Genomic DNA, 21,191 nt, shown 5'->3' with positions numbered 1-21,191 from the left:
AAAAGCACCGGCCCCAGTACAGATCCCTGGGGGACACCACTTCTTACTTCCCGCCATTGTGAAAACTCTCCATTTATACCTACCCCCTGTTTCCTGTCTTTCAACCAGTTAGCAATCCACATATGTACTTGTCCCCTTATCCCATGACTGCTAAGTTTCCTCAGGAGTCTTTGATGAGGAACTTTGTCAAAAGCGTTTTGGAAGTCCAGGTATACTATGTCAACTGGATCACCTTGATCCACACACTTGTTGACACTCTCAAAGAACTCCAAAAGGTTGGTGAGGCAAGATTTACCTTTGCAGAACCCATGCTGGTTCTCTCCCAGCAGGGCCTGTTCTTCTATGTGCTTTACAATTTCATCCTTGAGGATGCTTTCCATCAATTTGCCTGGAACGGACATTAAGCCAACCGGCCTGTAATTTCCCGGATCACCCCTGGATACCTTTTTGAAAATCGGTGTTACATTTGCTACTTTCCAGTCCAGAGCCTGATTGCAGGGATAAGTTATGTATATTTTGCAAGGAGGTCGGCAATTTCACATTTGAGTTATTTCGAGTACTCTTGGACGGATGCCATCTGGCCCTGGTGATTTGTTAGTTTTCAATTTTTCCAGACAGTTTAGAACATCATCTCTTGTCACTTCTATCTGACTCAGTTCTTTAGCCTCCATCCCCGAAAAGCCTGGTTCAGGAACAGGTATATGCTCAGTATCCTCTGCCGTGAAGGCGGACGCAAAGAACATATTTAGCTTCTCTGCAACCTCCATATTCTCCTTAATAATCCCTTTCACTCCCTCATTGTCCAACTGCCTCCCTGGCAGGTTTCCTGCTTCTGATGTATTTAAAGAAGTTTTTGTTATTCCCCTTGATGCTTTTAGCTAAATGTTCCTCAAACTCTCTTTTTGCCTCCCTTATTTTCACCTTGCATTTATTTTGCCAGAATTTGTCTTCCTTTCTGTTCTCTTCATTTGGACAGGCCTTCCAATTTTGGAAGGAAGTCTTCTTCCCTTTTATAGCTTCCTTGATGGTACCTGTTAGCCATGCTGGCATCCTCCTAGACTTATTGGTACCTTTCCTCCTTTGGGGTATACAATCTAAGTGGGCTTCTAGTATTGTGGTTTTGAGTAAGCTCCATGCATTCTAGAGTGAAGTGACTCTCTTGATTTTCCCTTTCAGCTTTCTTTTCACCATACTCCTAATTTTGGAGAAGTTTCCTCTTCTGAAATTCATGTGATTCTCTCCCCACATGTATGATGAATTTGATCACACTATGGTCACTGTTCCCTAAAGGGTCGATGACACTGACATCAAACACCAGGTCCTGGGCTCCACTCAGGATTAAGTCCAAGGCGACCTTCTCTCTGGTTGGTTCCAAGACCAACTGTTCTAGGGTACAGTCGTTCAGCATATCTAGAAATTGGACCTCTCTGTCATTACCTGACTGTGAATGTCCCCAGTCTATGTGTGGGTAATTGAAGTCACCCATTATTACAGCCCTGCTTCTCCTTGACGCCTCCATGATTTCCTCCTGCAAGTCCCAGTCACTGTCAGAGTTTTGATACGGAGGGTGATAGCACATCCCCAGTAGTACGTTTCCTTTTAGACCTTGTATTGTTCCTGGAACCCTTCAATTTTCTAGAGTTCTGGCTTACTACTATGACTACTACAAATATTTATATACCGCTCTTCAACCAAAGTTCTTGAAGTGGTTTACATAGAAAAATAAGATACATAAATAAGATGATTTAAGTAGTTCATCTACATAAGGTAGAGTTTCTCAAATCTTTTGAATTCTGGCTCCTTCTAAATGTACTTCTCAAATCTTGCAACTCGCTGGCAGTCACCCCTCTTTTTCAATAGGCAAGCACTCAGAATCCTTGTATGCAGCCCCTGCTATGTAAAGATCTGTGGGTTGGCCTGAACGGGAAGAAGCTGTTGGAGTCAGAATTTCCCTTATGGCTCTTGCCTCTCTACAGCTTTCAGGGTTAGCAGTCCTATTTTTTGACTCCATTCCTAATGATCCCCAACATATAATTTGGGGATCACAAATTACCATATTTCTTTCTCACAATTACCACATATTGGGTTGACATTTTCATTGAGCTGGTCTGCCAGAATCCCAAGATCTCTTTTCTGGTTAGTCATCAACAGCTCAGTAGGGATGTGCACGGACCACGGAGGCACAGTCCGATGCCGTGGGGTGTTGCTTTAAGGGCGGGGAGGTTGTACTTACCCCTCCTGCCGCTTTTCCTCCTCCAGCGCTCCATTTTTGAGTGAAATTTTTGGGGCGGCAGCGGTCCTCCATGCTGCCCCTGACCCTTTGTTGACTGCCAAAAGCATAAGTAACTCCCGCGCATGCACCCACCGCTCAGCTCACGCGTGTGTGTGATGTGCATGCACGTGAGTTACCTCCACTTTTGGCAGTCAACAAGGGGACAGGGACAGAAGGGAGGACCGCTGTCGCCCCGAAAATTTCACTCAAAAATGGAGCACCAGAGGGGGGAGAGTGGCGGGAGGGGTAAGTACAACCCCTCCGCCCTTAAAGTAATACCCCCCGGGCGTTGGACCGCCGGACTGGGCCACTTGCGAACCGGTTCATAGGCCTCTAACATGGCCTGCGGACCAGTTCGTGCACATCCCTGCAGCTCAGAGCTCATCAGTGTATACACACGTGGACAAATTTGTTAGTACCCTCACAGCTCATTGAAAGAGTGTTTTATGCCTCCTGAAAAGTGATTAAATGAAAAGCAATTGTCCCATGTATACCTACATGTCTTTGATATGTCATTGGGTAAAGCAAAGCAAGTGTGAAAAGAGATGAAGTATTCCTTACTCTACAAAGATATTCTGAAGTGGCCTGGACACATGTGTTGGTACCCCTAGAAAAGATAATAATAATTGGATTAGGGTGATTTTTCAAATTAGCCGTTTTCTTTAATTAGTATCACACATTCCTCCAATCATGCAATCAGCCATTCAGCCTATTTAAATGGAGAAAAGTAGTCATTTTGCTGTTTGGTATCATTGTGTGTCCTACAATGAAAATGGACCAGAGCAAGCAAAGGAGAGAGTTGTCTGAGGAGATCAGAAAGAAAATGATAGACAAGCATGTTAAAGGCAAAGGCTATAAGACCATCTCCAAGCAGTTTGATGTTCCTGTGACAGCAATTGCAAATATTATTAAGAAGTTCAAGGTCCATAGGACTGTAGCTAACCTCCCTGGACGCGGCTGCAAGAGAAATATTGATCCCAGAATGGGCAGAAGGATAGTGAGAATGGTAGACAAAAAGCCAAGGACAGCTTCCAAAGAGATACAAGCTGAACTCCAAGGTCAAGGTCCATCAGTGTCTGATCGCACCATCCGTCGCTTTTTGAGTGACAGTGGGCTCAATGGAAGAAGACCAGAAGGACTCCAGTGTTGAAAGAAAAACATTAAAAAGTCAGAATGGAATTTGCTAAAATGCATATTGACAAGCCACAATGCTTCTGGGAGAATGTCCTTTGGATGGATGAGACAAAACTGGAGCTTTTTGGCAAGTCATATCAGCTGTATGTCCACAGACGAAAAAATGAAGCTTTCAAAGAAAAGAACACCTACTGTGAAACATGGAGGCTCAGTTATGTTTTGGGGCTGCTTTGCTGTGTCTGGCACGGGATGCCTTGAGTCTGTGCAGGGAACAATGAAATCTCAATACTATCAGGACATTCTGGAGCGAAACATTCTGCCCAGAGTCAGAAAGCTCTGTCTCAGTTGCAGGTCATGGATCCTCCAACAGGATAATGACCCAAAACACACAGCTAAAAGCACCCAAGAATGGCTAAGGACAAAACATTGGACTATTCTGAAGTGGCCTTCTATGAGCCCTGATTTGAATCCTATCAAACATCTATGGAAAGAACTGAAACATGCAGTCTAGAGAAGACACCCTTCAAACCTGACACAGCTGGAGCAGTTTGCTCAGGAAGAGTGGGCCAAACTACCTGTTGACAGGTACAGAAGTCTCATTGAGAGTTACAGGAATTGCTTGTTTGCAGTGATTGCCTCTAAAGGTTGTGCAACAAAATATTAGGTTAAGGGTCCCATCATTTTTGTCCATGCCATTTTCATTTGCGTTATTATTTGAAATATTCTGTTGCATCAAAACTCTAAAGCAAAGTCTGATTTTTGTTAAATGTGGAATAAACAATGATGGGTGCCAATTACTTTTGTCAGTTTCAAGTTATTGAAAGAAGTTATTGAGTCAATTGTTGGTGGTTCTTTTTTCGTGGAGGGGTACCAACACATTTGTCCACGTGTGTATATGAAGCTAGGATTTATTTATTTTTGCTCTGGTGTGCATCACTTCTTTACACTGAAACATTGCTGTTTTGTTGCCCATTCACCTAGTCTGATCCTTTTGGAGCCATTTTAAATCTATTTAGGTTTTCAACACCCTGAATAATGTGGTATAATCTGCAAACTTAGCCATTTTACTGCTAACAGCAGAGCATTTATGAACAATTTTAAAAGTACCAATTCCAGTACAGTCCCGAGGAGGCACCATTTCTTGTTTCCCTTGATTGGAAAATTTTTCTCTTTATTCCGACACTCTCCTTTCTTTTCTTTAACCAGTCACTGGTCGATAAAAGAACCTACTATTTTATCCCATGACTAATAAAATTACTCAAGAGCCTTTGGTGAGGGACCTTGTAAAGATTTTCAAAAGTCTGATTATCAGTCAGATCACCCCTATTCACATGCTTGGATACTCTCATTCAAAAAGGTTGGTGAGGCAGGACTTAGCTTTGCTGAAACTGTGTTGGCTTACTTTGAGGAAGACTTGTTTTTCTAGGTTTAATTATTTAATCTTTCATAATAATTGCCAGCAATTTTCTGACCTATAATTTTCTGTATTTTCCTTGAATCCCTTTTTCAAAATCAGCATTATTCTTATTACCAGAACTGCTCTGGAGTGCTTGGCTAGACACTCCAATAATACTTTTGGCTTGGCGTGGGGAATTAGCATTGCTAGAGGGAGCAGTTTGACTCCAATATTGAATTTGTGCACATTTTGGAAAGGACAAGGAGGCAGATATATAGGTTAAAGATTTATTTGGGATAAAAATATATAGGAAGGCAAAAGTTGGTTAGGCAAAGCCACGCATAGTGTAGTTGTTAGAGTGCTGGAATAGGATTGAGAAGTCCCAAGTTCAAATCCCCATTCTGCCATGATACTTGCTAGGTGACTCTGGGCCAGTCACTTCTCTCTCAGCCTAACCTACTTCACAGGGTTGTTGTGAGGAGAAACTTAACTATGTAAACTGCTCTGGGCTCCTTGGAGGAAGAGCGGAATACAAATGTAAATAATAGTCTTAACAAGAATCTCTCTGAAGATAATTTAGCTTAGGGTCCACACTGCAGGTTAAGGCTTTCTGTAGAAGGTGCTTAAAGGCAGGAATAGAGGGAGGAGAAAGGGGGCAAGAAGACGGTTAATTTTACCTATCCGTAGTCTGGTGGTGTGTTCAGTGCACTGTCAGTTCTCCTCGCAGGAAGAAGAGAGGATGAGGGGCAAATGGCTACAACTTGAACCCTTGAGAACCAGCAGGATAAAGATCCAGAAAGATTCTGAGGCCATGTGGCTTGGCCAGGAATACTTGTACTCAAAAATATGGCCGGTGGCAATTCCCAAGCCATGCTCCCTCCCTGGAGAGGCTGAAACTTGGGTAGAACAATGAAGTTCATAGTTGCATGAACTGGTCAGTCTTGGGTGTGACTTGCCAAACAAAAGGCAGGAATGACTTGTGGAAGTGTACTTGGAAATGAGAATAGCTAGACTTAAGGCTTATCTTTTGAGCCGGAGATGACAATCCAGGTGCAAAGATATAGATATATTAACTTTTAATGGGCTGCTTCCACTCTGGTCATTGACAACCTAATTAGGCTATTGACAGTGGGTTGAGATATGCTCACTCTTATCTGAGTTGTTGAGAGAGATGGTTATGCTGTCTCCCTTGCGAAAAGGGAGTATTTTATTCCCTTGAGGTATACCTTTGAATTAGGTCTAATTGCTGGCTGGTTGCCCTCTCCTGAGATAACAAAAGAGGGGTTGGAGATGGCCCCTTACAGTCTTAGCTATTGCGACCTCAGGGCACCTTTCCCCATGCTTTTGCTCTTGCCAAACAACCAGCTGTGAGTCTCTGCCAAATATGGGCAGGTGAAAAGTTCATGGTTCCATGAACTAAGGTATCCAAAATGGAGACTGTGAGCCCACAGTTCCAATAGAGGGGTGCTTTTGGTGTCACCCCGAAACAAAGAAGTTTTGGCCACACTCTAGGATTGTTCACATATTGCAAAGCCATGATTTCATGTTAGGCTACAGCAGGTCTGCATTTGGAACCCCTGTGCATTGTAGATGAGTTTGAGTTAAACTGTAGGCTATATCCTCGGGTCATGTGATATACAAGTGGCTTCCTTGTTGGATCTCATGGTTGCCTTTTAATGAACAGAATATCCAGTTGAAAGAACACCCAGGTTTCCTTGAGGGTTGCACCATGCAGGGGAAGATTGATGATGGTGGACAAATTGTCTTTTCAGGGAATTCTCCATCTTGACTCATCTTCTTCAAGAATCCCCAGAGTTTTTCAGAACACAGTCTGAAAACCAAAATGGGTTGAGTGCACTTAAAATGTCCTATGTTTAAACTAGGAGTTTGTGGACTGATGAAGATGGAGTTCCATAGAGTGGCTTTCTTTTCATGTTGTTTCTGAAGCTGTGGTCTACAGTATGATCCTTGTTTTGCCGAACTGATTTAATTTGTCAGCTGTTGTGATTAAACATAATTTATTTTTAAAAAATTTCTGAGTATAAACACAGCAAAACATTATTAAAAACTGACAAAAGCAAGAAGTGATAACATAGTTTGCTTTTCTAGCAAAGAGAAGTAAAGATTGCAAATGGTTTTACAGCATAACTGAGCTAAATTGATTTTAATCTTTCTGATATTTGCATGGAAGCAAAATTAAATCAGAAGGACCAGCAAAATTAACAACATCATCATCATCATCATCATCATCATCATCATCATTATTATTATTATTATTTTGCTTTTGTGGAAGATGGCAAGAAAGCAAAAAATAATAAATAAATAATAATAAATACTAACTAACTAACTAACTAAATAAATAAATAAAGGGGAGGCTTCGCTCTAACTCTGGCTATATAATGACACAGGTCATTTTCCAAAGGGACACTGTTAGAACTTGAACAAAATATGGAGAAGTAGTGCTTTGCCAAGGCTGCTTTCAGTAGAGCAGGTAAACATTTTGAACTTCCTTAGAAGAGAGGTTTGTGCTGTGTGTGTTCTCTCTTACTTAGCAGTTCAAACCACTTCTTTCTTTGCCTTTTTCCAAACTCGGAAAATTACAAAATATCTTTAATTTTAAAAAGTGATCTCTAAATATTTTAAATGGATAAAATTAAATAAAACTAGGAAAATGTATGCCCGCCACTATCTGTTTGACCCAAGGATACATTTTGCTCAATGAAAACAGTATATGTGCTCAAATCTAGCTCTAGGTCAACTACAACAGTAGCTTCTAAGGTTTTATTGTTGAGCAGCATTACTTGCAGGAATGTCTGTGGATCTGTATCCTGAGTGACAACATGACCAGGGCACTAATCTTGGGAAGGAGCAAGAAGTCAGACCACAACACTCCAGATTCCACTTGGCTAAAACTGGCAACAGTCAGGTTCTCAAAGCAGAAGCTGGTGTACTAGAAGTGACTGGCATAGTCCAAGAAAGGCGAAATGGTCAGGTTAGAGACGGCAAATAGTGTGTGGGAAAGTGGAAAGCAGGAAGGCAGGATCTTGTCACTAGGAGACAAATTTAGGGCTGAGGGTTTACAGAGCCAGGTGGAGCTTCATTGGTTCCCTGAGTTGCCTGACCAGGAGCGGAGTCAAGTTACCTAAGTGATGTATCTGGGTACACAGTTCAGAATGCAATTCCTTTAGTAGTGATGCAAAAGATAAGATGTTCGAAGCTGACTACCCGGAGTCCCTGTTTAAGACCTTTGGTACCTTGCAACCAATTAAGCCACGCTCCAGTCCTACTTGTTTTGTTAATATTTTATCGAAGGTGTTTCATATTAACAAAAAAACTAAAATACATTAACCATTTTTTATAATGTTCATCAAGATACAACCCACAATCCCATTGTCCTTTGGAGGAGGAGACTTGATTATACTCATAGGAAGGTGATCAGGTGTACCTTTTGTATAATATATAACTCACAACCAGAAAAAGAAAACAGGGAAGGGAAGATTAAGTGAGGCACTATATTTTATTCTTCTCAAAGCAGACAATAATTGGTAACCAGATCCCAGCAACTCTTAAGTAAGTGATCTGTAATAGCTGTAAAAAATTCCCAAACGTGACCTGCATGGCCTCTTGATCAACTGGAGCAATGTAGCTAGGACTCTGTTCATGCTGTGATTCCAAAGGAGCACAGGAAACCCATAGGATGTTGGTTTGGGCTTAGAATTATTCTTTGTGCAAATCTCTGCTAGAGTGTATGTCTTGCGCCTGTAAAAAAAAATGCTTGCAAGTATGTGGGGAAATACTTGCTGAAATCTCAGGTGTGGCTGAATGAGATTTCCAATGATTGGATATGAACGCCTTGCCATGACTTGCAAAGCCAGAATAAAACATGTGGATTTATACTGGTTGCAGAATTGAGTTTTTCTTGGCCCTGAATTTGTAGCTTTTTTCTTCTTCTTCAGCAGAGGGCACATGCAGCCTTGAATGCAAAATTTCAGTTTACTGCTTGTAAACTGGGGTGGCTGTATAATATTACTTTTGGATTTGTGTGTTCGAAAAATAATCTGCACAGCAACCTTAAAATATATTTTTTCCCCAGTCAGTCGATATTAATGGAAATAGGCTAGCTGAAGAGTGCATTCTACGAGATTTGAAAGAAGCTGGGTCTTGATGGCTGCACAATTTTGGACATTATTAAATGGAGAAATGCTTCAAGAACTTGGTCCTCTTTGGGGCCAGCAGGAGAGGTTAACTGGAGAGTTTGCAATAGCTGTTAGCTAATTCTGCAGGTGAGATGAGGTGTTATTGGCAAGGATTTGCTCAGAACCGTTAGTCTTAATTATAAAACCATTGTATGTGCAGGGAAAACACACTATTGTGATGGACTTCTTCATAAAGGTTTAGTCAGCAGAGTTTCACTGACTGCACTATTCATTGGTATTACACAGATGCTTGTAGTGGGCTTGTCCTGCACTTCATCAAGAATTCTTGGTGGTAAGGAATGGCCCCCCAAAAAACAACAACAATTGGTGTAAGATGTAGTAGTTCCTAGGTTGCAGCAAGCGTTGTTTCTGGTATGCTGCGAGAACAACCTGAAGTGTTCACCAGATTGGCCTGTGTTTGCATTCAGCCCTGGTCCTACAAGCTGCAACAGAAACATGTCCTTGATCTGCTGTGGGTTTAGTAGTAATTCCCTTTATACAGCACAATTTCTTTAAGTGGCATTGTTGCTCTTAAAATTGCTAGACACTGTAAAAAAACTGAAAATAATATGCCCTACTTCCAGAATTACCTTCAAAATGTAAAGACAAGGTGCATTTGTAAGGAGAAGGAGGGAAAGTAAGATGGAAGGAGAGTCAATTGCGAAAAGCTGGCTAAACAGATGTATCCCTTTAAAATGTAAAAACGGAAGAAGCACATCAGATGAAAGTGTGTTCCAGTGGGAGGGAGCTGCAAGAGAAAAGGGAAACAGGCCGGCAATAGAAAGGGTAATCTTAGACAACTAGAAGATTGGTGCCTATAGCATGAAGTGCTAAGGAGATATCATGAAGAGAAGATAAAGAGGTGAAAGACTGTTGAGACAATTGCAAGTAAGTACTGCACAATAAGTTTAAATTGAAAAAAAGAGTGGGGAAGAGAAGCTTGTGAAGAGAACAGTGCAGAGGAGTAAGACTGAGAGGGAGAAAGATGGTGTGATCAAGAAGACAGTGGTGCAAAATGATCAAGTGAGAAAGTGCTGAGGTAAGCAAAGTTGCAGAGTTTGCTGAGGAAGTAGATAAAACAGAAGACTGAAGAGAAATGAAGCTCTGAAGATCGATTTCACTCCTGCCTATTCCACAAAAAGAACAGAAGGCAGAGGAAGAATGTAAAAGAATAAAGAGTCAATAGAATTAAATGGTGATCTGTGAGGAAGAGGGGAAATAGCAAGTTTAGTAACTAGAACAAACAAGCTATAGGAGCATGGACATGTATGTATATATTTAGTTATGTTCCTACATTTATTGTCGATAAACAACCTGAAATATAATGTGCAGGACTTTTCAGCTTCCACCTCCTTCAGTTGTTCTGATGAAGATACAGTAGCTGCAGTGACAGTTTCAGAATGTCCATGATGGAGTGTTCAGCAGTCTAGGATTGGCTATGTTTATAAATATATTAAAAAGTACAGTAGTTTAAAAAAACAACAACACCCAACCATGAGCAATAAAACAAGGTAGTGATAACATTCAACATAACTGGAGTGGGTGGGTGAAGAACTAAAAACTGAGACTGACATTCAGTGAACCTACATGGCAAAGGAATTGTGGCAGAATTCCATAACTGAACCACCTCTACCCTGCCCCAGTATCCATTTGCTGCCTGTCTGTTTTGGGTTGGTTGAGGACATACGGTATATTGAGGCCTCTGTGGATAGCCTTAATATTCAGGCAGGTTCATGTGGGACCTACAAATGAATAAAACAATCATAATATATCATTAAATGCATCATAACTGAATATTTCTGCACATTCCTTTCTGGAGTGTGTAACATGTGATGGTGTGTATACATTTATAATCCGTCCACTTGTCTCTGAAGGCTCATCCCTCCTACATACAGAAGGGAAAAATACCACTAGTGGAATAATGAATAAAACTCAGAAAAAAATATTTGAAAGTTTTCTTTAAAACCTGAGTCACTTAATTAAATTAATTAATTTTGTTTCCTAAGGATGTGAGTAATATCAGCCCTTTGGAAATGCTGAAACGTGGGAGGTTACCATGAAAGTAACGCTGAGTTGCAAGCAATCCTGGTATATAATGCTGACCTGTTAAGACTGAAGCATAATTCTATGGGCCTTTCCAGACATGTTTTTTTAATTTTGTGCAGGTGTTAGTTGTTGCATGGAATCCGAACACCTGTTTTTGCAAGGTGGTACCTGTGTTGCCAGGGTATTAATTATCCCTGCACTCCAACAACTACATCTTATTAATGGGAAAGGGCACTTGGTACCAGCACCCCATCCCCTGATAATTGCTTATGAACTTGCCATGTGTAATGTAGTTGACCAAGTGTAATGGGAACCTATTGGACAGTGCCTGTTACACCATCATGACAAACTATACAACTCTTCCTCACTTTGGAGCCTTTATAACCATCCCCCTGCCCCCACTAATTCTAAAAATTTGTGTGGAACTTTTATTTGAGACCAAGCTTTACTAGGTTGCATCATTCAAGTGCAGGAGGGATGTAGTATTTTCAAAGAAGAAGCAGTGGCAAATACTAGCAAGTGTTAGCCATTCTCACATCATTCTCACACCACCTGCCATTTTGTCAGTATTTCCTTTCCAGTAATTTAAATATTGGGGTTGTGTGCACCACCACCATTGCCGGAGCACACCTCTCTCTGTTCCCGTGTGGATTACACCATCCTATTTGGTACTACATCTGTTTGCTACAACTGCACCCTGCCTTACCTCCAAGAAGTTCAAAGCAGCGTTTTAGATTTGTGACCCTGTGAGGTCAGTTATGTGGGCTGTTAAAGTTATTTGCCTAAGGCTTCAGAGCAAAAAGGCGAATCTTCCATATCCCAGCTGCACTCTTTAATGTGTACACGATATTGGCTGACAAATCTTTTCCTAGAAAGAAGTGCTCAAAACAAGATTTGACTGTTTCTGCTATCTGGAAAGGCCCTTGGGGCACATAGAGCACCATATACTACTTATGAAGAGGAGAATCCAGAAGCAAAGTAAAGATCTGCTTTATCTTTCAACCAGCCTGCCAAGAATTTCTCACTCAGGAAATTACTTCTGGCTTATAAAACCCAAGCAAATGTGTGACTCAGAATACCAGAAGGTCCTGTTCTCTTCCTAGATAAAGTCTGACGGTATTCTAGGGCAGAACATGGGAGCGAAGGCCCAAGTTGCTCTTCTGCTCCTCTCAATTTACATACTTGTTGCAACCAGTTTATTGCATTCGTGGGTGAAGCTGAAAGGCCTGAATCATTTATCTCTTGTAGTAAAGTGTAAGAAGCTTGACTAGAGCTAAAGCTCTTAAGTCACTAAAAAGGGGTAGGTGAATAATGAGCCAGTTGCTGCCTGGCTGGCTGGCTACATACACACAAACAAACAAACACACACAGACTTACTTACTTTCTTACAGCTCAGAGTGAGGGTACACATAGTCTTGGCCATAACTTCAGAAGGCAATTGCAGACAGTGCCTGAGTGTTTCCAACCAAACAGAAATCTCAGCTAAAATTCCAAGTGCAGGAAATGAATAATTGAAATGCCCAAGTAGAATTTCTGCACTGGGCAACCAAGACTGCTTCATCAGCAGGCTTGGCTACTCTTGGAGATAGGAGTCTCCCTTCTTGAAAAAAAGGGCTGAAGAGCAAGGTCAGCACAAGCACACACCAGAAGGTAAATGAGCAAGTTGGGCAAGGAGGAAGATAGACTTCCTATGTCTGGTTTATGACCTTGGAGAGGTCCTTGAGTAACCTAGTTTTACAAACACTTGGCCCAGTGTAATTCAGCTTTTGTATGATATCTGATATTTATTTATTTTAAATATTTATACCCTGCCCTTCCAGTGCACTTCTGCTCGGGGCGGCTCACAACAATAAGATAGACACGAGATACAATAAAAGTAATAAAATTAACTAAATTAAACAAGACAAAAAAGTTGTCAGATTAAAAACCACAATCATTATTAGGTTCAAATTAAAAGTTAATTTAATATCTCCATCATTTTCAGAGTATGGACCCTTTGGGACAGTGGCCTATCTTTGAGAAGCACCATGCACACAGATGGCGCTACAGTAATAATAATTTGCTGCCTAAAGCATTCTCAGCGCATGCTGCTTATGATTTGATTTGTATTCTGATGTTCAGTGGGTGGTATCATGGTGGTATCTTGTGTGTTTCCCCTAGTGAAAATTAGTGATGATATAACCCTGACCAATGGCTTAGAAATTGGGAACTAATTAGAGGCCTGCATGGAGAGCTGAGCTGAAACCTTCCACACATTTCCATCTGGAAAACTGCTATGTGTTAAGAGTAGTTGGTGGGTGGCTATGAGTCTGTAATTGGGCTGTTGATTTCCCCTTGCCCATGTCACACAGTGTCTCTATTCTCAGCCCCGCTCTTTAAACACAGAGAGTGTGTCTGAAACAACTTACAATTTAAACTGAGAGGGACCACAGTTGGGTGGAAGAGAACTTGCTATGTAGCTACATGGTCCCAGGCTCCATTTTAAGTAGGACAGAATATCGTTGGGTTTTTAAACCTGTCATTCTTGAATATGTTCTGTGTTAGCACCTAAAATATTTCAAATTTTATTAGGAGTATGGGAAACCCTGGGGATAGCAAAATAGATAGGATAGTTTTACAAGACGGTATTGATTTATCATTGTACCTTTATTGCACAGTTTGTGTACCTCAAAGACTTAGGTTCATGTGGTTGGTCTGATTAAAAACTAGAATGTAAACTGGTTCAGATATGATTTAACTATGAAATGAACTTCAGCTTCTGAAATTTGCAGTACTTTGGAGTAAGGGCAGTCAGTGTCGATGTCTGGGTTGCAGCAGAGGGAAACATTTTTATTGCCTCCAGCTATTTATTTTTTGAGGGCCGGGAATTAAACTTGTCTCTGTGTTTTGTGTGTGTAGATGGCAGTCGAAGGAGGACAGGATCAGACTGCAGAGCCTACCAAAGGGCGTTGCCTGCGGCGTACAGTGAGTGTTCCTTCAGAGGGTCAATTTCCTGACTTTCCACCAGAGGGAGCTACAAAGCTTGGTAAGTTGAAAAAATGGAACAAGCAATATAGCATTTTCCCTTGACCAATACATTGTATCCCATCAAGCAGTTCTGAACTGATTGCCTTTTAAGAGTGTCCCAGTGAAGGCCATATAGCAGTGACATCAAATAATATTGGACAGCTCAGTTGTTTCAAAGCATTGGGAATGTATCTGAAAATTAGTGAAATATCTGTTCTGTTATACCCATGTCACACACAGTGTGTCCATGTTCCAGGGCAGGGGCCTGTTGTGCAGTACTGACCAACTGTGTGCTTTTTAGCTTACTGAGCAGCTTTAGAATATATAGCCATTATCCCAGCTTGTGTGAATAATGCATCTTTTACAGGGAGTTTAAAGTGGCTTCTGGTTCAAGCTGTTTAATTATGACTGTATTTTTAAGCATCACAGAGCCTTACGTTTTGCTAGGATGCTGCTGTTATCTGTGCTTAGATCAGTAGTTTTCACTCTACTTGCCCCTATCCAAGTTACTATAAACACGTTTTGACATCTTAGCAAGTCTATGATAAAAGCACTCTTGCCCTACAAGGAAGAAAGTGGCTAAGAAAGAAAGTGAAGGAAAAAAGGAGAGCGGGACTGAAGGTAGGAATGTAGAGGGTTGCCAAAAGTTCCCATAGCTTGGCTGGCTGATAGAGCTGCATGCCCTCTGGCCAGCTGACCTGGTGGCACAGACAAGAAGGAGCTGGTGCCCTAGTACCAGGGCTCTGGATTCAAACCCCTTCCTATCATCCTGTTGGGTTTCATTTTGTGTGGCAAAACAGATGTGATGGAGGCAGTCACGGTTGTTATTCACTTGACTGCCCCATGCCAATATAAAATGGGGGTTGTGGAGCAGTTCATTTTTACAATAACCCCATGGCTTGCCTAGATGACCTGTTGCAAAGGGCTAAACTAAATGTGATGGGAAGCAGTCACACTCACTCACTTGCTCACATTCATCCACCACTGATAATGGAGAAGGCAGACACACAAAGAAACAAATATGGCTTCCCTGCCCCAGTTGTGTCTAGTTTGACCCATAGCAACAGGTCTCCAAAGGAAGCTACTCGGCTCTTCCCCACTGCTTGTCAGACATACCCTCATGCCCCACTTGTATATCTTGCTTGCCTGCCATCTGCTTCTACTCAAGTACACATTCCTTTGTTGTACCTTTCCTTGCAGAAATGGCAGTGATTCCCTTGAAATGGGTCCAAATATGTTTAAAGGGTGTTCTGATTTCTTTGTGGCAAAGTAGACACTAGCAACTTCCTGTCGATGGCAGGAATGCATAAGAGGTTGTGTGTGCTCCCAGTTTTGCTCTTCCAGACACCTTTAATCAATGATTATGTGACTAAGAAGCTGCAATTGCAAATGAGTAGAAGAGTACTTCTAGCTTAGTAATTAGCAACTTGCAATTATAGTTATTGTAGCAGTATTTCTGAAGCACCTGTCTTGTGTTTCTTTGACAAGGTACTCATCTCTCTGAGCATTTGTGGGGCATTATTAAGAGAAAGAAATGCCATCTTGACTTTCAAAGGAGATCGGAAATGACAAGAGGTACAGAAACATAATTATTGAGTGAGATGTGGTGTTAAATAGGATTGGCATTCAAGAACCTTTTACTGTTCCTCTTATTTTGCCCAGCAAACTAGTCCTTTGGATGTGCAGCAGCTGTGCTCAACAGATTGTACCTTGCATTAGTTCACATCTATGACGTTTGTCCCAGTTAGAGCTAGGGAGCTATTTTTGCACAGAACTACTAGCACTTTAGCCAGTGGCTTCTAAATAGCATTCCTAAAGACTTAATGTCATCTTAAACATTGTTGTGCAAAGATGGAAAACCTCCTTGTTGGCTTGGTTGCAGTATTCCCTCTAAAAACCTTTTTATCAGTGAGCGGATTAGGTTTTTTTCTTGGTGGCAGTATCAAGACAGGTGCGCACATATACATTGTTATGTGCCACTACAGATACCCCATACACACACACACCATAAATATGGAAGGAAAGGAGTGTATATCCCCCTCCCTCACTGGGCAGGAATTAATATGCCATGCGAAGCGCAGAGTGCAGGGCTTTTTTGCCGCAGGCAGGCATTCTATGTGTATATTATACACACACACAATTTATTTATTTATTTATTTGGAAGCAGCTCTTCTGAATGACACAGGGGACATAGTCTCTGCCTCTTCTGTACACATACCCCAAACATCTCCCCACAAATTTACCTCCTTTGAGAGCTCTCATCAGGAAAGGGAGCAAGACAGAGATGCACTTCCCGGCATGATCCACCGATTTTTGCTAAAGCAAGCTACTTAAGAAAAAGAGCCCTCAACAATGAGGGATAGTCACAACCTCTATTCACTAGCACATCAAAACCCTCTGCTTCAAGTCAGGCAATTTGTCTGTGTATTAATCTCTGTACCTCTGCTACTATTCAGAGGTCACATATTTCTCTTACGTGGAACATTGTTCATGCTTCTGGCTTGGCTAGTGGGCTAGACTAAGACAGAAAAAGGAGTAAATGGTCAAGTGACCTGCTGGCAAACTAAGTTCTATTCCCCTATCTTTTCTACTCCTTACTGTTATCTGAAACAGGGGTTGGGGTGGGAGAGAAGCAGCTCTTTTAGTCGGTATTAAACCAAGTAAGGTTTGTTTGTTTGTTTGCTTGTTCATTTAGTAAATTTATTGACTGCTTGACTTCCTTAGACTCGAGGTGGTTTACATAAATTAAAACAACAATGAAGACAAGAGAGGAAGGGGTGGGGGAGAAAGAAAAAAGAAAAAGAACCCCCCCACACACACACAGACACACGTTCAAAACTAAAAGCCTGGCAAAATAAATAGGTTTTTCAGAGCTTCTTAAAGGACAAAAGGAAGGGGGCATTACAAATCTCAGGAGGCTAGGTGCTATATAAGGAAGGGGCTGCAACAGAGAAGGCCCTCCCACGAGCCCGGGCCCCACGTACCTCCCCTGGGCCCGGAAGTAAGATGTGCCCAAGTACAGAGGGAAAGGCACTAGCTTGCCACAGCCCACACTGATGTCACCCAGCATTCCACATCTTGGAGATAATATTCCTGCAGATTCCACATTTTGCATGGGCATTCCAATCCTGCCACTTAAATTACTTTTCGACTCTTTAGTTCTGCCAGAGAGGATTTTAAGGTGGCACACAGCAGCCCTTGAACTCAGGAGGACTCTTAGGTTACACCAGGCCTGCTCAACTTAGGCCTCCCAGCTGTTTTTGGACTACAGCTTGCATAATCCCCAGTCACAGTGGTCAATAGCCAGGGATGATCGGAATTGTAGGCCAACATCTGCAGTAGGGCTGAAGTTTAGCAGCCCTGGGTTACACACTGAATGCAGGACTTGCTGGTGGGGGGGGGGGATAGGAAATGCCTCCTCATTGCTGCCTCACTCTCGGTTTACACTGCTGCCGCCATGCTGTCCCCCCCCCCCCCGCTTTCCTCCCCCTCACTCCCGACTGGGCCCCCTCCACCTCCTCTTCTTTCTCCTTCCAGCTCCAAGTCCAACTGCAGATCTTGTCAGAAGACTCACGAGAGGGGACTTTGGACTCTCTCAAGACTTACAATGAGATCTGCAGAGTCCAGACAGAGCGGGAGGTGGAAATTGGAGATGGAGGTGCTGGGTTCTTGGTGGGCAGCTGAGCTGATATGCAGCGGTGGGGAAAGGCAGCAGCAGCAGTGCAGCAAGACTGCATGGCAGCTAAAGATAGCCGCGCAGCAGGCTAGAATTTTATGCATGGGCTCGCAGCTTAGAGGGAACACAGCATGGTTGCTGGTGATAGACCTGTTCTAGATGGGGTTCTCCTGAAAGATCAAGCAAGCAGTTCGGGAGTTCCCCTGGATCCAGAGCTCTCCCTGAATGTCCAGGTGTCAGCTGTGGCTAGGAGTACTTTTGCCCAGCTTTAGCTGCTGTGCTAACAGCAGCCCTACCTGGACAAGAATGGACTTGGCTTCAGTAAATGCATGCTTCAGTCATCTCCAGATGAAACTACTGCAGTGCTCATTACATGAGCTTGGTTTTGATGGTAATCTGGAATCTACAGCTGGTGCAGAGTACAGCTGCCAGGGCACTGGGGGTGGGGCATGAGCCGGACAACTCCTATAATACCTTTTCTGTATCATCTGCACTGGCTGCCAGTTCATTTCTGGGTTCAATTTAAAATACTGGCCTTGGCCTTTAAAGCCTGAAACAGTCTGGGTCCAGGTTACCTCAGAGACCATCTGTTCCCATATGAACCTGCCAGGGCCCTGAAATTAGCGCCAGAAGGCTCTGTTCATGGCCCTGCCTCTGAGAGAAATTGGCAACCACTAGAGACAGGGCCTTTTTGGTTGCAATTCCATGATTTGAAAGCTTCCTCCTTGGACAATTTTGCCTGGCTCTCTGTTTCTCAGTTTTCAACAGAAGCTGAAAATGTTTGTATTGGCTTCTTAAATGTGGGTGTTACCAGGTAATATAGGACTGATTTTTTTCTGTATGTATGTATGTATGTATGTATGTATGTATTTATTTATTTATTTATTTATTTATTTAACACATTTCTGTACCACCTAAAACGCAAGTTCTCTGGGAGGTTTACAAAACAATAACAACAGCCAATAAAAGATTAAAACAATTCAACAATTAAAATTAAAAGATAAAACTGTTAAAACACAATTAAAATACAATTAAAACAGTATCTAATTAAAAGCCTGGGTGAAAAAATGCATCCTGATTGCCTTTTTTAAAGTAAGAGATGGGGAGGATCTTATTTCAGCAGGAAGTGTGCTCCAAAGCCTCGGGGCAGCAATGGAGAAGGCCCGTCCCCAAGTAGCCACCAGACGAGCTGGTGGCAACTGCAGACAAACCTCTCCAGATGATCTCAATGGGCAGTGTGGTTCATAGTGAAGAAGACATTCTCTTAAACGTCCAGGGCCCAAGCTCTTTAGGGCTTTATATGTTATAACCAAAACCTTGTACTTTGCCTGGAAACTTACCTGCAGCCAGTGTAGATGTTTTAAGATAGGAGTGATATGGTCTCTCCGAGATGACCCAGAAACCAATCTGGCCGCCACATTCTGAACAAAGTGCAGTTTCCGGACTACATACAAAGGCAGCCCCACATAGAGTTCATTGCAGTAGTCAATTCTGGAGGTGACCAGCAGATGTACTACTGTTCTGAGGTCATTTATCTCAAGAAATGGACACAGCCGGCGTATCAGCAGAAGCTGATAAAAGGCACTTCTGGCCACTGCCTCAACCTGGGACAACGGGAATAGTTTTGTGTCCAGAAGCACCCCCAGACTGCGTACCTGTTCCTTCTGGGGAAATGTGACCCCATCCAGAATAGGCAGATCAAAATAATCTCCCGGGTTCCGACCCTGCACAATAAGTACCTCCATCTTATCTGAATTCAGTCTCCGCTTGTTACCTCTCATCTATTTTATTATTTTTATTTATTATTATTTTACATTTTATATCCCGCTCTTCCTCTAAGGAGCCCAGAGCGGTGTACTACATACTTAGGTTTCTCCTCACAACAACCCTGTGAAGTAGGTTAGGCTGAGAGAGAAGTGACTGGCCCAGAGTCACCCAGCAAGTATCATGGCTGAATGGGGATTTGAACTCGGGTCTTCCCGGTCCTAGTCCAGCACTCAAACCACTGCACCATGCTGGCTGTCATCTAGCCCATCACTGCCTCCAGGCAGGCATTTAGGGAGGTTATGCCTTCTCCTGATGATGTTGACATGGAGAAATAGATTTGAGTGTCATCAGCATACTGATAACACCCTGCACCAAATCTCCTGATGATCTCACCCAGTGGTTTCATGTAGATGTTAAACATCGGCGACAATATGGAGCCCTGAGGGACACCATACCAAAGTTCAGTTTTTGAAGAACAACAGTCCCTGAGAGACACCATCTGGAATCTGCTTGAGAGATAAGAGTGGAACCACTGCAAAGCAGTGCCTCCCACCCCCAACCCCCTCAGACGCTCCAGAAGGATACTATGGTCAATAGTATCGAAAGCCGCCGAGAGGTCCAAAAGGACCAACATAGTCACACTTCCTCTGTCAATTCCCAACTGGAGATCATCCATCATGGCGACCAAGGCAGTCTCCACCCCATAGCCCACCCAAAAGCCGGTCTGGAACAGGTCTAGATAATCAGTTTCATCCAAGACTGCCTGGAGTTCGGAGGCCACCACCCTCTCAATTACCTTGCCCAGCCACGGAAGACTGGAGACAGGCCTATAGTTGCTCAACTCTGAGGAATCCAAGACAGGCTTCTTCAGAAGTGGTCTAATAATTGCCTCCTTAAGACAAAGAGGAATCCTGCCCTCCCTCAGAGAAGCATTTATGATCTCTACTAGGCCTTCTACAACAACCTCCCTGCCAGATAGTATTAGTTACGTTGGGCAAGGGTCAAGAGAACAGGTGGTAGGCCGCATCACTCCAAGCAGCTTGTCCATATCCTCACGAGTCACAAACTGAAACTGATCCAGCTTATCCAGCTTAACCACATAAGAGGAGCCACTGGACACCTTCAATTCAGACGCTGCAGTAATTGCGGGGTCTAAATCCAAGTTGGCCCGAATATGAGAGATTTTATCCATAAAGAAATCATTAAACACATCACAGCGGGTAATAAATGGTTCCAGATTCTGATTCAAGGGAGGAGGGGCACTCACTAGCCCTCTCACAACCCTGGACAACTCCGCCGGACCTCAACTAGCGGACGCAATACGGGCCAAAAAGAATCGCTTCTTTGCCACCACCAGAATAGCCATCTCACAGTCAGTGGACACACCCCCTGTCTCCCCATCCCCGGACAAACCATGACACATCTGAAATACCCAGGATCCAAAAACAACAGAAGTCAAAAGATATCAGCAGGCCCTTACCCTCGTTGCCTCCCCGAAGTGGCTCCCCCAAAGGGGAAACCCCCTTTGTGTCACCCCTTCGGTGGCAAACCCACCAGTGGCGTGCCTGCCGCCACAGTGCAGCAGTCCTTTTATAAGCCCAGAAAGATGGCTACTCTGAGCAGCTGACCCTCAAGAACTGCTGACTCACCCCCTGTGGCCCCAATCCCACACATACTCACCTGCAGGGCAACCACAGC

The 21,191-nt window shown here is 42.9% G+C and overlaps 1 protein-coding gene across 7 annotated transcripts in view; it reads left to right on the top strand.

The window, feature by feature from the left end:
* The window catches only part of RASAL2 (RAS protein activator like 2), a 358,844-nt gene that overhangs the window by 151,476 nt on the left and 186,177 nt on the right, over nucleotides 1-21,191 (top strand). For 4 of the 7 annotated variants that reach the window (XM_053249711.1, XM_053249710.1, XM_053249707.1 and 1 more), the window contains one exon: nucleotides 13,943-14,069. In XM_053249711.1, coding sequence (XP_053105686.1) covers nucleotides 13,943-14,069 — 127 coding nt within the window. Of the gene's footprint in view, nucleotides 1-13,942; nucleotides 14,070-15,538; nucleotides 15,626-21,191 lie in introns of all 7 variants that reach the window. The other 3 variants (XM_053249709.1, XM_053249708.1, XM_053249713.1) reach the window with 1 other exon arrangement.

This window comes from Hemicordylus capensis, chromosome 4, assembly GCF_027244095.1.
Source record: "Hemicordylus capensis ecotype Gifberg chromosome 4, rHemCap1.1.pri, whole genome shotgun sequence".
NCBI classification, from domain to species: domain Eukaryota; kingdom Metazoa; phylum Chordata; class Lepidosauria; order Squamata; family Cordylidae; genus Hemicordylus; species Hemicordylus capensis.
The sequence above is the reverse complement of the archived record's forward strand: the minus strand, read 5'-3'. Positions and strand labels throughout refer to the sequence as shown.